Source organism: Chlamydotis macqueenii, chromosome 1 (genome assembly GCF_036417535.1).
Source record: "Chlamydotis macqueenii isolate bChlMac1 chromosome 1, bChlMac1.mat, whole genome shotgun sequence".
Taxonomy (NCBI): domain Eukaryota; kingdom Metazoa; phylum Chordata; class Aves; order Otidiformes; family Otididae; genus Chlamydotis; species Chlamydotis macqueenii.
Genome location: NC_141556.1, coordinates 62,802,765 through 62,817,172, shown reverse-complemented (window position 1 = coordinate 62,817,172; position 14,408 = coordinate 62,802,765). Strand labels below are relative to the sequence as shown.

Genomic DNA, 14,408 nt, shown 5'->3' with positions numbered 1-14,408 from the left:
AGGACATGATTTAGTAGGCATGATGATGTTGGGTTGACGGTTGGACTTGATGATCTTGGAGGTCTCTTCCAACCTTAAGATTCTATGATTCTGTGATCTTGGGTGAAACCTGAACACAAGGCAGAAGTCCTTGTCATTAATTGTCATAAAAGTGGTGCTTGTCTGCTCTTCCTAACCAAACTGCTGCAGCTGAGTGTGTTGGGTGTTTGTAGCCTCTTCAGTTATTAAAACACTCTGGATGCAGATCAACTTCCTTTGCTGAATATACTGTAACATAACCACCCGCCTGCATGTGAGCCCTTTGGTAAACAGTCTGGAGGGCAGCCTGCCTTTTCTGCAACTTCTGGGAGCAGATCTGTGCCATCTCTTGAACACTTCTGAAAAACTTTTGCCTGGCCCTCCTGGGGATGGTGCAGCACAGGGCTACCTGCTCCTGCACTGGCAGCCTACTGAGGTGATGGCTTCGCCCATTCATCTGGTAGAGGAAGCTAATGCTGTTCTCATGCTTTTGATGTACTGGTACCAGGTCTTTCCTATCTCACCTTCCAATGGAGCTAAAGCTGCTGGTCTGAAAATGTGGATTTTTTTTTTTTTTTCTCTATTTTGAAGGGCTGCAGTTTAAACTGAAGTCTAATAGGAATTGACCCAACAGCATAACTTAAATAACTGAGGCCTCACCTACACAGTAAAATTACACTCGTTTGTGGGTCATGAAATTTATTTTTACCGGTATGGCAGTGTTACAACAGGTTCCCATGTGCACAGAGCTGCATCGTTCTGAGGACACCGTACTACATTCACGTGTTCTTTTTTTCTCTGCAGGAGTCAGCTTGGTAGTCCCAAGCATTTGCATTACACCCTGAATGCCCTATGTGAAAATATTACAAAGGACTGGGTCAAGCAGTGTAATGGTACTGTATCACTGCAGTTAAAGGTAGGACTTTGGTGTGCAGACAAGCCCTCTGAAAAGATTAACCTACAGAAAGTTAATAAAAAGTGCTGCCCTAAATTATTCATGAATCCATTTGTAATGCACTTGCCGGGAGGCTTTTGTTTTTCTCAAACTCTTATTTATTAAAATCTGACAGGAATATCGGGTTTTGTTCAGTAATAAATCTGTGTGAGACTGGCGATATCCTCATGTAGTAATACAGAATCAAAATGAAGTTACATGGCGGAGGTGAATATGTTATTTACTTGGGAAGAATAGATTATTGTTCAGGAGGATTTTATCTTTTACATCCTATTTTGGAAGAAGTAAAAAAAAAATAAAGCCTAGTTGAAAGATATCCTCTTGGTTTGTGACCGAGGCCTTGATCCTGCAAAGGATTTAAAATATATTAAAACTCAGTTAAGCATCTTTCTGGTGGCTTTGTAGATTCTGGACCTGTGTTTGCTAAATAAAATAGCTCAGACGATCTTGTTTCATGCTTAGCTCTACTTGTCCTTTTTCCTTAACTTTAGGGGAAGATCATGGAAGTTGTGCTCCTAGCCTGTGGATTTTGACTTACAAAGCCATAAACACCTTCTTCTCTTTGTCTCCTAGAAAAGGTTAGAAAGATTATATGCAGAAAGTAGGAGAATGGAAAAAAGTGAAGAAGAGAGATTTTTTTGGGGGGGGCTACAATAAAAACTGGTAGTCTGTGTGTGCTTTACAGCAGTCATTCCTTAAAAGCAGGCAGAAGTTTGCTTAAAAAGCAATTTAAGATTTTTTTTTCAGTATTTTCAATTTATTAATTTTAGGGGATTTTTTTTTCCCCTTCTTCTCCTTTTCTGTCCTTATTAATGACTGGATAAGGAAAGGAAAAACAGGTGCCTATCAATAGAAAGTTAGAGAAGATTAAATAAAAAAGAAAGAGCTTAGCTGTGGAAGCAGAACTGGGAGTTTGGGTGACTGGTTTGAGTTGGAGAATGATGAATAGATTTGTTTGCATAAGCTTGGCTTGTGAGTCGCTTTCTCATAAAAGCAGCTTGAGTAGGAGATGCTCCTGTCCCAAATTTTAGTCCTGAATGCTTTCAAGCACAAAGTTCACTGTGACATAAAGACTCTGACTGTGAGTACTGTCCTGTTATTCCGGTGGACCGGAGCTGGAGCTCTGCAACTTCCCAAGTTTGAAATAAACTGGAAGTGTCTCACAGACACGCACACAAACATGTGCTTTGCATGATGTATCATGTGGAGCCTCTTGGTGATCGGAGTTATTTGAGTAGATGTAATCAGCTTCTGATTCAGATTTGGAATCCGGTGTTAGGGATTTGGTCCCTGTAAAAAGCTGTGTGCTGGACGAGCATCAGTCAGTAACCATTAAATGAGACAAGGAACTCAATAAACTTGGAGAGGGGAAGAGAAAAGCTGGGTGTGAGCGTGAGAGATCAGTATCCATGGCTGATCATCCCGAGTAGGTTTGGAGTGGCATAAGTCTTCACCTTGGGAGCTTGCTTTGCCTCTCTGATGCCAGAGAAATTGTACAAAGTATATGCAGAAGGGTCACATAGGGCATTATCCTCTTTTGCCAAAGACTGGGATCAAAACACTCTTTGAAATGAGGCCTCAGATCTTTCTTACGCACCTATTAGGATTCTGAAGAAAAGTTTGACCGTTAACAGACAGCTATTGCTGTGGTTTAGCAAACTGGGAGTGGTGAAAAAGGTTTCTTTTAATAGAACATACTACCTGTACCTAAGGCTCAAGTGGAGCCTATGGCTTGGGGCCTGTTCCCTCTGGAAAACCACTAGAGAAGAAAAGATCTCTTCCTTCCTGGAGAAAATTATTTTCTTGTTCTTCTCTGCCATTTGTTTGTTATGAGTTTTGGTGGTATGGGAGGTCAAGGTGGACTGTGAAACCCTGCTTAGGAATCAAGATATTTGTCTGACTTGTTTGCCCTCGGTGAAATCAGTCCTGCTGCTGCTTCATTGCCATGGGAACCTCCAGTTACTAAATTTAATTCAGCCCAGGGTTTGCTTGCCTGTTCTGTTGCTGCAGTGTAGACAGGTGATAAGCAATATATTGATCCTAAGCTATATCATACTAAAATGGTTAGGCATCGATATCACCGCGGCATCTATGATATTGCTGTTGCATTCTGCTCTGAGCTGCCTGGCCCTCCTGTGCTGGCCTTCAGCCTCTTCTTCCTCTTTCCTGGCAGAGCAAAGGCAGTGCCGCCTGCGATCAGCAAAGGTAGGGACTGCAGGCCACCTCTGCTTGCTGGTGGTACTTCTGGCAGAGCTGCCAGGCACAGAGCACCCGTGGGCCTTGTGGAGGAATGCTATGGCAGAAGGGAGCTCTGCACCTCTAGGAGTTGTGGGGTTGGGGTGGATCCCAGTACCTCTGTGGCATCCACAGTGGTATGAAGTCCCCCAAGGACAGACCCTGGTTACACAGGATCAGGTTAAACTGGGAGGGAGGAGATAGAGGGTGTACAAGGAGAGAGTGAGAGACCTCTATCACTCAGCCTTCTTCTAAAGTTTTATTAATTCCATTATACTTGATGAACCTTTTTTTTTCCTTTTTTCTTTTTTTTTTCCATTGGTGTTATGTAAGGTTCAGATGGTATCTGTTAGACAGTTGTCTTTATGGTAATACAGAGCCTGGGGTCTGAGATGCACTTGGTTCCAGTGCTAGTGGAAGTGATGGAAGTGTGCCCTTACTGCAGCCATGCTGGGGGGACTTCTGGAAAGGGTCATTGTGAACAGGGCTTTGCCATGGGAAGACATTTCATGTGGCTAACTGCAGGATGATCTATTTTGTTGGTCTTTCGTTATTGTTTGAGGTGTTGGTTTCTAATGTTCTGCCCCTCTGTAGCTTGGTTTGGTGATACTACGTCACCTTGTACAGAATTGACAGCGAGCATAGAGTGTGTAAACCTTTGCGTTAAAATGTTGGTGGAGTATTGATTAATCAGTAAAAGGTTTTAAGCTGTTTCCTTTAAATTCCAGGACCGTGCATCTTAATTTAACAGTTGAAAGGGATGAGGAAAGATACTGCTTTACCCAAGGGAATATATTTTCTTTGATATTTGTTCATGGCAAGTATTTTCAAGCCAAAAGAGGTATCGTAGGAAAGGAGACAGTTCTCTGGTGGTCATTGTCTGCTAAAATGACTCTACTTTCTTTCTTTGTAGGTATTACATTGGTCGCCAGATGTTTGTGGTGATCTCCACACCAGAGATGATCAAGCACATCTTAATGACAGACTTCAGTAACTTTACCAACAGAACTGTAAGTAGATAAAAAGGTTGGTGGATGAATTGGTAGTACTGCTAATTTGAGCTCAGACCAAAAATGACTGCAAGGGAGCTGGAAATAGAGAAGGACAAAGTACATGGTTCAATAAGACTTAAAGTTATATAAACTCAATATATACATTCAGTCAAAGACTCTTGTTACCAGACACTCTGAGGATGAAAGAGAATGTCCTTAAAAGAGATGCATTGTCCCTGAGATACCAGATGGACACTAAAGAGAGAGGGTTTCAGTATCCAGTTTCACCACTAACCTCCTGTGAAATCCTGGGAAAATCACTTGCTACCTCTCTTCCTTGGTTTTCAGTCTGTAACATGGGGGCAGTGTCATTTGCTTTCTCGCACCCATGGTCTGTTTTGTGCTTTTAGATATTGTAGGGCAGGAGCAGGCTCCTTGGGACAGGGACATGCCTCCTGCAGCTAACGCATGTTACTTTGCCATACTTACCACTCTGAAAATAATAAACAGCAAAGAATGAAGTTGGGGTTAGCGAGGACTTATGCATATGCTGTTGGTTACACACTTACATGTTAAAAAGCTATTTCTCAAGTACTGGTTAGAACAAATAATGAAGGAGGAATGGCCAGAGGGATAGTAAAAATTTCCAGCAGTTCTTTAGCATTTTACAAGGAAATACTGTCACTGTGACCGCACGCTGCCTCAGTGCCATCCATTCCCTGCTTCTTCCTGGCCCCTTTGTATGCTCAAATAAACTCACATGGATTCAGGAGGGTTGTTCATGCCCTCAGGGAAAATTTCATCTCTGATCAGCTGTCTGTCTCCTCTGCCCCTCTGATCCTCTCTGCAACCAGACAGTATGTTTGCAGACTGCTTGTCTCCTTTGCTTGCTTCTTTTGGTACATGAGATTCATCTTGTGACTACCTGTATCTTATTTTATAACCACTTGTACCAGTCGCTCTCCATTCTGCCTATGACTCACATCTGAATGGAAGAATCCCGGTGTGCAAGTTTCTTAGGCTGAAGTTGTGTGTGGCAAGGGTCTTTGCCCCATTTTTTCTGTATTTGGAAGAACTTCCCACTCCTTCCCTTCTCCCACCCCCAAGCAGGAACCCCTGTTTCTTCCTGTCTATAACTTCCCCATGCTTTTCTCCTGTTTATTTGGTAAGAGTAGACTATACCCTCTATTCACAGCAGTAGCTGGTGTCCAGATAACACCTCCGTGAAATTAGAGAGCGTTCCTTTGAGGGTACACTCAGGTATTTGTTCTCCTTTTAATTTTAGTCAGCCTTGTCATTTCAATATATCTGTCAGTGCTTTGTCACCCTTCTTATTTGGTGAAATTTTTCTTTCTCTCCAAGCTTTTTATGGTCACAGGTTTATCTCTCTTTCTTGTGGTTGTACATCCAGCTGTCATTTCTCTCTAAAATTCAGATAGGTCAGGTCACTGTAGCCAGTCTCTTTCTCTGCCTTTTTTCTTCATCAGGGTTAGGTATAGCTGTCTGTGTGGGTTCATATCTTGCCCTTATCGCTTGACTGTCCCCTGAACCATTTGTGGCTTTTCTGCACAACATCCTACTTTACCAATGAGGAACTGGAGCACAGACTGAGTGACATCCCCACCACTAACCAGAAAGCCTGTGGCAGGTGAGAAAATTTAACTCCTAGGCCTCTCTAACAAAATGAACAATTCCCCCCCTGTGCACTGTTGCTATTTCTGGCTTGCTTAATGCCCATGAGTCTAATTCAAATGAACGTGCTTCGTCTTGTATGCTTTTATCTGCTTGTTCAATGGTCTTCTCACACAGCTGCAATCTTTGAGCATTCTTGTTTCTCACTTTCCACTTTGTTCCCCCTCTTCCAGCCATCGCTTTTCACTTACTGAAGATAAGCAGCCTTCTGTTTCTGAATCCTTCCACATCTAACCTGGGGATCATTTTCCCCTCTCGAATTTTCATGCTGGAAGTTGCCTCTCCTCTTTAATTCACAGTCAGCTCTCTCAGCAAAGTGTTTGACTATCCTGTACACTAAGAATTCTATGTGAAATAAATAATGCTGGATGGTATGTAATGAAGGCCAGTGGAATTTATTCAGATGTGACTTGGATTGCGTGTGAATAATGGTTGAAAGGTGAGAGTGAGAAAAGCACTTTTCAAGTAATAGAATTATTTCTTCTCATATTGACTGAATAAATGTCATTTTAAGACTTTTAATAGGGTTGCTTCTGTTTGTGTATATTAAAATTACTCAAAGCAAGCTCCTCTACTTTAAGTGGAGGGTTTTATTTGCTAGTGGAGAATTCAAAATGCAAAATAAATGCCCTACCTTATTTTACTCATTTCTTTCCCAAATGATCTACTGATGAGTTGTTAGAGAATTGACTTTGGAGTTAGTGCTATTCACAAAGCTGGGCTAATATCACACGTGGCACGTGCTTATTACTTCAACCCAAAGCCTCTTTGTAGCTTAAGAGTGTCAGTCTGTAAGGATGAGAAGGGTGGGAAAAAGGGTGAGACCACTGGGTTTGAACAGGCCTTGGGAAAACCCGCTGTGCTTTTCTTCCCCACCTCCCCAAATGTATTTCCAAACCCAAGATTTATCCCTCATCCACCAGAGATGAAACATGAGTTAGCCAACACAGAATGCTGCAAAGAGAGGTTGTTCCCCACACTCTGTAGCAGTTGTAGCAGTCATATGTTAACAAAGTGTAACTGAGTTGCAGGACTAATTCTAAAAGTTAAGTGCAGAAAAAAAATATATTTTGCTGCTCTTTCAATTAATCTTCAAGTGTGTATATATTAGAGTAAGAGACAATGAACCTGTGAAGGGTTGCAAACAGTGGATGTACTTGATAGACAAAAGCGGGTAAGATGATGATTCAGTGAACTCTGAGCTTTTATTAACGCTGTCTGTAATGTGATGTCATGCCTTTGAGTGCCTCTAAGAAGAATGACCTTAATCTGGGATTGTGCACTTGCAAGCTGTTTGCTGGGAAGTCATCAGAAGACCTTTATGGAGTCAGGGTGGTTTTAATCTGCTGAGAGGACTCTTTTGGAAGCATCTTGTGTCCTGTCTCCACATCCACAGAGACCTGGACCACTTGTACACTTCTCATGCATTGAACCTATCTGCTCACTCATTATACAGACAAAGTAGATTTTGCATGTGAACAGAAGCCAAACTACTGTTCATTTTATGCAATTATGTTTCTCTTTGATATTACACATTTCACGTCTTTACTATTAATACCTTTTGAATATTGCTCTAAAAAGCCTTTTAGGATCCCATGCCCTCTTCTGTTGTTTCTGAGTTACTGATTAGTAATTCTTGTGACAGAAGTGTATGGTGACTGCAGATCAAATCTGCATTAAGGTTCACTTCCTTTTAGAACAAGCAACCTAGCACGCAGGGTGTTATTCCCCTGTAGGCATAGGGTGTATTTATTGTTAACTGTATAATCACAGGAAGGCAATAATGACATTCTACTTTCCCACTTAATTTTGACTTGATTAAGGTAAGCATTGTAGTCATTTAAAAACAAAAATGTCTACTGTAATGTACCTTCATACTTGAGGCATATGAAGCCTTTTCCCTGTGTTTTTAATTATAGTTGAAGAAGAAAAGATGAAAATTAGCTTATAGACCTTCTGCCAAAAAATATGGAATTGATTTTGATTTAGGTTAACCATGGAAACCTCAGCCAACATTCTAGGCAGGGCTGTGCTGCAGTAAATGATACCTTTTTTCCTCACAACTATGGTAAGTCATCTCTTGAATAGAAGTTTTCTTTCAAGAGCGCTAAAACCATTTTTAGCTGCATTACGATGTTGTGAGTGGGATAGGTTTATGATGTTTGTTGCATTCTGCCAGGCAGGATAATGATACATAATCTGTTTTCAGATTGTTTTTAATTTCTGCATTGAAAATTTGTTTTTTAATTAGTACTTCAGAATCATTAAAGTGTACTTTTAAAAATGTAGGAGCAGAATGTTAAGATGGAGCAATGTGAAGCGAGACATTACCTGGTACATAATTTAAATGATTCAGAAGTTGTAGGCCACAGTATTTGCTAAAAATGTGGGTCAGTGAGCGCTAAGGCAGAGGTAAGTACTGGCTAGTCAAGGTTTGCCAGGCTGCTGGAGTCAGTGCTCTGCCAGGATTCATGTGGCTATCACAAGTGGAAACTAGTAGTTGATCCAGACCAAATCCTTGAATCTGCATGCCAGCCAGCTGGAGGAGGGAGACATTTTTAAATACAAAAATCTGCACCAGTTCCAAAAGCTGTAAGAAAATATTGCTGTTTTCTCATCAGGAGCTTTGCTGCTACAGTGGAAAAAGTAACAATGGATTAAGAACAAATAGTAATGAGGTGATAAAAGTTAAGAACAGAAGAGTAACATGGAAGTTGATACAATACGTTAGTACAAATTCTTTGTAACCCTCTTGAAGGAACAGAGAGCTACACGAGCTTCTTTTCTTTTTACTTGTTTATCCTTTCCCCTCCTCCTCTCCTACTTCATCCACATGGGATATGATTATTCTTTTCACATGTAGAATTTGCCTGTTACACTAAGCTGTTGGATTAATCTTTATTTGGTTAAATCTATAAAGCTTCAGGACTACCTGTGGCATTAAACGAATAAAATAAAACTGCCAAGTGGGAAGGAGCCTGTCTTCTTCACCTTGTTCAGGTGTGGTCCTGGATGGCTGACATACCCTGCATCAGCTGCTCTTTCTGGTCTCTTGCTAGTACTGGCAAGAGAAGTTGTCTGTATATTGCTCTATCAAAAGGTCTATCCAAATTTGATAGAAGATACTCTCCAGAGGTCCCTTCCACTCTCAGCCATCCTGTAATTGTGTGAATTTTGGGTCAGGCTCTCAGCCAGCATAAATCAGCATACTTCCATTAACTTAAGATGACCCTACACTGTCTGATAGCAATTACGCGTCTCCAAAGTGGGGCCGGGATGCACAACTGGCTTCAAACAGCTCAGTGTGGTGCCTCAGGAACTGCCTTGTCTGTGTGCGTTCTTGGGCTTTTGCAAGTAAAGGGTCACTTGAGTGTCTTGTGCAACATATTACTTCATGCTCTCTGCCTTGATTTTTAGAGGCTTGTATGCAGCAGCCCCACTGATGTGCTGTCATTCAGTAAGCAGCGGTAGTTCAGTTGGGTATCCAAACCTATGATCTGATCCAGTTTATGGACTGGGCTGTTTCTTCAGTCCCTCTCTCACAAATATGGGTTTTGTTTTGAAAAAGAAACCCGCTAACATATTCATTTAAAGACATGTAATGTAAAAATAGTTTTAAGAAGTTGCGTACTGTTGACAAAAGAAGCTGTCTTGACCCTGTACCCATGGTTGTTTGGTTTAGAGATGTTTCTTTTCTTCAAATTAAACGTCCTAGGATTATTTCTGGTTGTGTCAATGCCATCATCCTCATCCTTTCATGTGAATTTCTTAGTTTAGTTCCAAATTGTTGTTGCAAACAGCGATGAACTCCATTTGTAAACAGATGATGAGTGTGCTTTGTTGGCGGCTCACCTTCGCGTGGGCAGATGGTTTAGAGCACTAGTGACACACAGTATGGCAGCCAGTAAGTCAATATTTGGAAAATGATTCAAACAAATGGGAAAAAATGGTGAAATAGACATCAGGAGGTCTCCGTTTTTCCACCTTTGAAAGTGACTTAGTGGGATGATTTAGTACACAAGTGATGTTCCAGTGTGTCCTAATAATTTGATTGTGATATTTAGTTTGAAAAACAAGCTGTTTTTTGTGCCAGCAGAGGGAAAGAACATGCTTTAAATTTGTTCAGTGCCTCAGTCTTTTTAGATTTGTTTTTTTCATTTTCCCTTTCCTTTATCTTGTTTCATCTTAGTTTTTGCTGGGTTAACACAGGACATGGAAAATGACCAGCATAACACTTCTGAAGGCAACATGTTCCAGAATTAGTTGTTACACTTGTATGTGTGCATGCCTGCATATTTATATATATTTATGGATGCCTACAGATGCACACATATTGATTTTGAGTCTCTTTGTGATTTGAGGAGATGCTGAATCTCTAGTCCTCGCTAGAGCCTTGCAGATGTCAATTGTGCCATATCTTATTATAGAAACTTCACAAAATGTACCTCTGTGCATGCCGTGGTGACATTTCAGTTCCTGATGCAGCAAAGCCATCACACCGAATGGCAGGCCGTGCCTTGAACATCCAGTTCTTTGTGATACAGAGCTGCGATGTTCTCTCCTCCCTCCCTTCCTGACTTTGTAGGACAAATTCAAGCAAGTGTCAATCCTGCCACATGTACAATAAGGCTCAGTCTCATTGAGCTGAGAATATTCAGTGCTTCCAAAAACCATTCTCTGCGTTACGAGCATAAGTGAAAAGGTGTCCAAGCAGTGAATTTATTAAGATTTACTTTTTTTTGCCTAGCAGTTTTCTACAGCTGCTAGATCATAGTTGGTCTGAAATCTTGGCTGGTACAGCATCATTATAGAAAGGGAATTATGCTAGCAGGGAATGCGTTTGGCTGTATAGCACTTAACTGTTTAATATTAATTTGTTTGACTGCATATTTGTGGGTGCTGTTCTACAGTCATGTGAGCCTAGATGCCTGAGAGATTTTCCAGTGCCAGCCTCTGCCAGGGAGCAGAGCAAGGGCTCTTATCCTTGTTTTGACCTGACGGTTCTCACTGAGCTGTGCCGGAGCAGGAGCTCCTGGGCTCAACAACCATAACGATGTATCTGCTTGCTTTCCCCATGGGCCTCCATGGCTGTTTTCTAGGCATACCAGGACACCTTTCTAGCTTGGTCAATGTGTATGTAACTATTTTGCCTTCCTCTTTAGCTATTAAAATAGCTTTTAATTCTGAATTTCTTTTTTCTTTCCTCTTTTGGCTTTCAGAGCTTGCTGGTTAATTTTTCTGAGCAATTAAATCCAGCTTTGTTTAAATGTTTTAAAGTAGCAGTGCATATGCTTGCAATAGACACTTTAAAATTAAAATAATAAATATTGAGAGGGTCATTTCTTTCAGACTGTGCATGTCTTTTTATGCATGCACAACAAATTGCCCCTTATTCTCCATATGCTGCAGCTAATAGCACAAAACTAATGTCAAATGATCACTGCTATTGACTGTAAAATTAATCAGACTTTGGCTTCAGTTAGCCTTAAAAAAAAGACTTGACATATTAGCAGACAGTGTTCTGGGAACCATCTGATCCTCTGAATCCCAGCGATATGAAGTCTGGTTTTGTGATTAGGACTCCAGGTTGGGATTTAGGAGCTCTGAGCTTGGTTTTTGGCTTTGCTACAGAATTCCTGTGTTCACAAGGGCGAATCATTTAGGAAGTGCTTTGTCACCTTAACAAATGTAAAAGAGTATGTTGGGAATTTCCAGCTGAACATTATCATTAGCGAATGTTAGTGCTTCAGAACTGATGGCAAAGGGTTGGGATTTCGTTTATCTGTTAATTCAAATAGTTGTAGTGGGAGGGGGTTTTTTTGCTTGCTCTTAAAAGAAGCTTCAGAAATGCAAATGAAAAAGTTTTGTTGAAAAGCTCTTCTTTTTTTCTTTTAAGTAACTTTCTATTTTGAAGTGTTAAAAAAACCCAAAAACACTTGAGTGAAATCTCTGTCCTGCAAGGTGGGAAGGCTCATTTCTGCCTACCTTGAACACCTGGCACGTGCCTCTGCTGACTACTTCCTAAAAAGATGTTAGCATTTACTTACTTCTGTGCATATTCTTATGTCTCATTTAATTCAATGGGCAGTGAATGTGTATTTACCTAAGTGTGTTTATTAATAGTCTGTCCACAATGGGGATGTTCCCTTAAATGGGAGCCTTTATTTTTCTGTGCCTCACATGGTCTCTTCTCACACATTTAAGTATTTGATAAAGACAAGTTTCTGAAGGCTTAGGAAGATATCAGTAACAACGGTTTGGAGTGCCATGGAACAGCTTACAAGCAAGCAGTCTAAAACCACTGGCTTTAGTTAAGTCAAATTAATTGAAGGATGACCTGGTTGACTGACTTGGAAAGACCCGCTGTTAAAGAGGAGTGCCTCTAACAGACATTTTATTTTCTTTGAGCAGTTACTTACATGGTTTGTTGTTTGAGGAAGGTTTGCTGTGGTGTTCTGGCTGGAGGGAGCTCTCCTGCAAGAGAGAGGTCAGCATATTCCCAGCAGCGGTTGTCAGACCATAGTTGGGCTTGGAGAAGGCCACCTTCTTGTGAGGCTGCTATTTTAACTGGCTAATATATTGTTGCCCAGGTAAGACATGTGAGTTTGTTTGCCTAAGATTTATGAATCTCTGATTGACAAAGAAAGCACCAATGTTTGTCACGTTTCCAGGTAAGATGGCAAATAAAACCAACTGATTCCTCCTGTAAGAAGGGCTAGCAGTTATGGTGGAAACAGACAGGTTATACACAGATGGAATAAAAGAGTAAAAACTTTCCACTTTTTCTCTTTGCCATATATGAGTTGTCTCTTTTCAGATGTTATGGGCCATAAACCTTGGCAATATAAAAGCAATGCAATTGACTGTAAGGAGGCTGGAAGGCTTAAAAACAAGTTTCCTCTTCCCTTGTCCCCCATCAAGATATGATGAATCAGTAGGTTGATACCACGGCTGATGCTGAGATGCACAGTTATCTTATCTTTTATGGGATTTATTATGAAGTGAGTTATTTTTCAGCATGGGTCTAAGTATTTGAATCTATCCCTGGATCTTTCTCTGGTTTATTAATGGGCTGCAGTGCTGCCATCACCATGGTATCCTGCTACCTCTTCCTCTGTGAAGACTGCAAAAACCACATGTTGATGACATTTACATTTTTAATTTACCACTCTCCACACCCATATGTATAAAAGTGGTTTGCAAAACCATGGAGGAACAGAAACACAAGGACAATCTGGTATCGAGAACTGACTAGGGTTGCTGTGCTGTTTTGATGGTTTTTAATCCTTTTTCTTTATGCTACTGTACTTCAGCCATATTTGGTTCAATACCTGCTCCTAGGTAGACAGCAGAGCACCAGATGGATAACGTGCTTCATAGCACTAATGATAGTGGCTGATAATGTGTGCAAATCTCCCTTTCACTGATTGTTCAAGGCGGTTAAGAAATACTGAATACAGCTGTACATAATTACGCTTCATTTGAAACTAAACCAGTCTGTGAAATTTCTGTTCCTGGAAAATGGTCAAAATTAGTCAATAACAAAAAAAACCCAAAACAAACAAACAACAAAACCCCAAACTCTTTGCATGTACTTAGTTAATGGTATATTGTGACATGCTGTTTCTTAGACGCAAGGCTTCCCTGGCAACTCTTTTGATACTTAAAGGGGGGGAAAAAAAAAAGAACTGCATAATGAAGCTACAAAAAGGTTTTGCTGCAGGTGTGGGAAGATGCTGATTTGACAATACTCTGTGCATATGCACTTGTTTATGTCAGGAGGAGTTTGTTGAGGCCTAAGTGTCTTAGTGTGTTGCAGGTACGTGAAGGGACAGCCCCTCTTCCTACCCACTCCCTGTTTCTTTCACATGTTTCTTGAGTTACTGTACTTTTGAAATTAGCTTTTTTTTTTTTTACTTGTTTCTCCTCACCTGTTTTTTTCTTTCTTCTAACATTTTGCAAAATTTCCTTTTCTAAATGACTGAAGAAAGCAAGATCAGAGTTTTTATTAAGTTTTGCCTTCCCTTCCCCCAGTTTTTCTCCTGTTGAAACTTGCCAATAACTTTTAAAGCCTACATTGGGCTTTTCTGCAGCACAGGAGATATCATTAAGGCTTTAAACCCACTAATGAGGGAAATATGCGCTGCTTGAAGGCTCCTGCAATATTAACTACATCCAATTACGTTAGGTAAACGTATGAGTATAGTCAAAACAGGATGAAAGCATATCTTTCTATTCAGGCCAAAAGCAGTCTTCTGAGCCGATCTTTCATCAAACTTACATTGGCTATTTATTTACTGGTTTTGCAGTGCTTTATTTTTTTTTTTTTAATACTGCAATGGTGAAGACAAACAACACTTATAGACAGGAAGGGACTATCTATTCCCAGGGCTCTGTTTCTTATTTAAAGAACACATTTTACTGCTGGATAAAGTATGTGAAATCTTAAGGCTGATAAATATTTTTTCCTGTTTAAATACAGTATTGCTTCCTTATCTAATCCTGTCCTTAGCTGA

The 14,408-nt window shown here is 40.6% G+C and overlaps 1 protein-coding gene across 4 annotated transcripts in view; it reads left to right on the top strand.

The window, feature by feature from the left end:
- The window catches only part of TBXAS1 (thromboxane A synthase 1), a 240,724-nt gene that overhangs the window by 106,997 nt on the left and 119,319 nt on the right, over positions 1-14,408 (top strand). For all 4 annotated transcript variants that reach the window (XM_086754539.1, XM_086754548.1, XM_086754556.1 and 1 more), the window contains one exon: positions 4,122-4,218. In XM_086754539.1, coding sequence (XP_086610665.1) covers positions 4,122-4,218 — 97 coding nt within the window. The remainder of the gene's footprint in view (positions 1-4,121; positions 4,219-14,408) is intronic.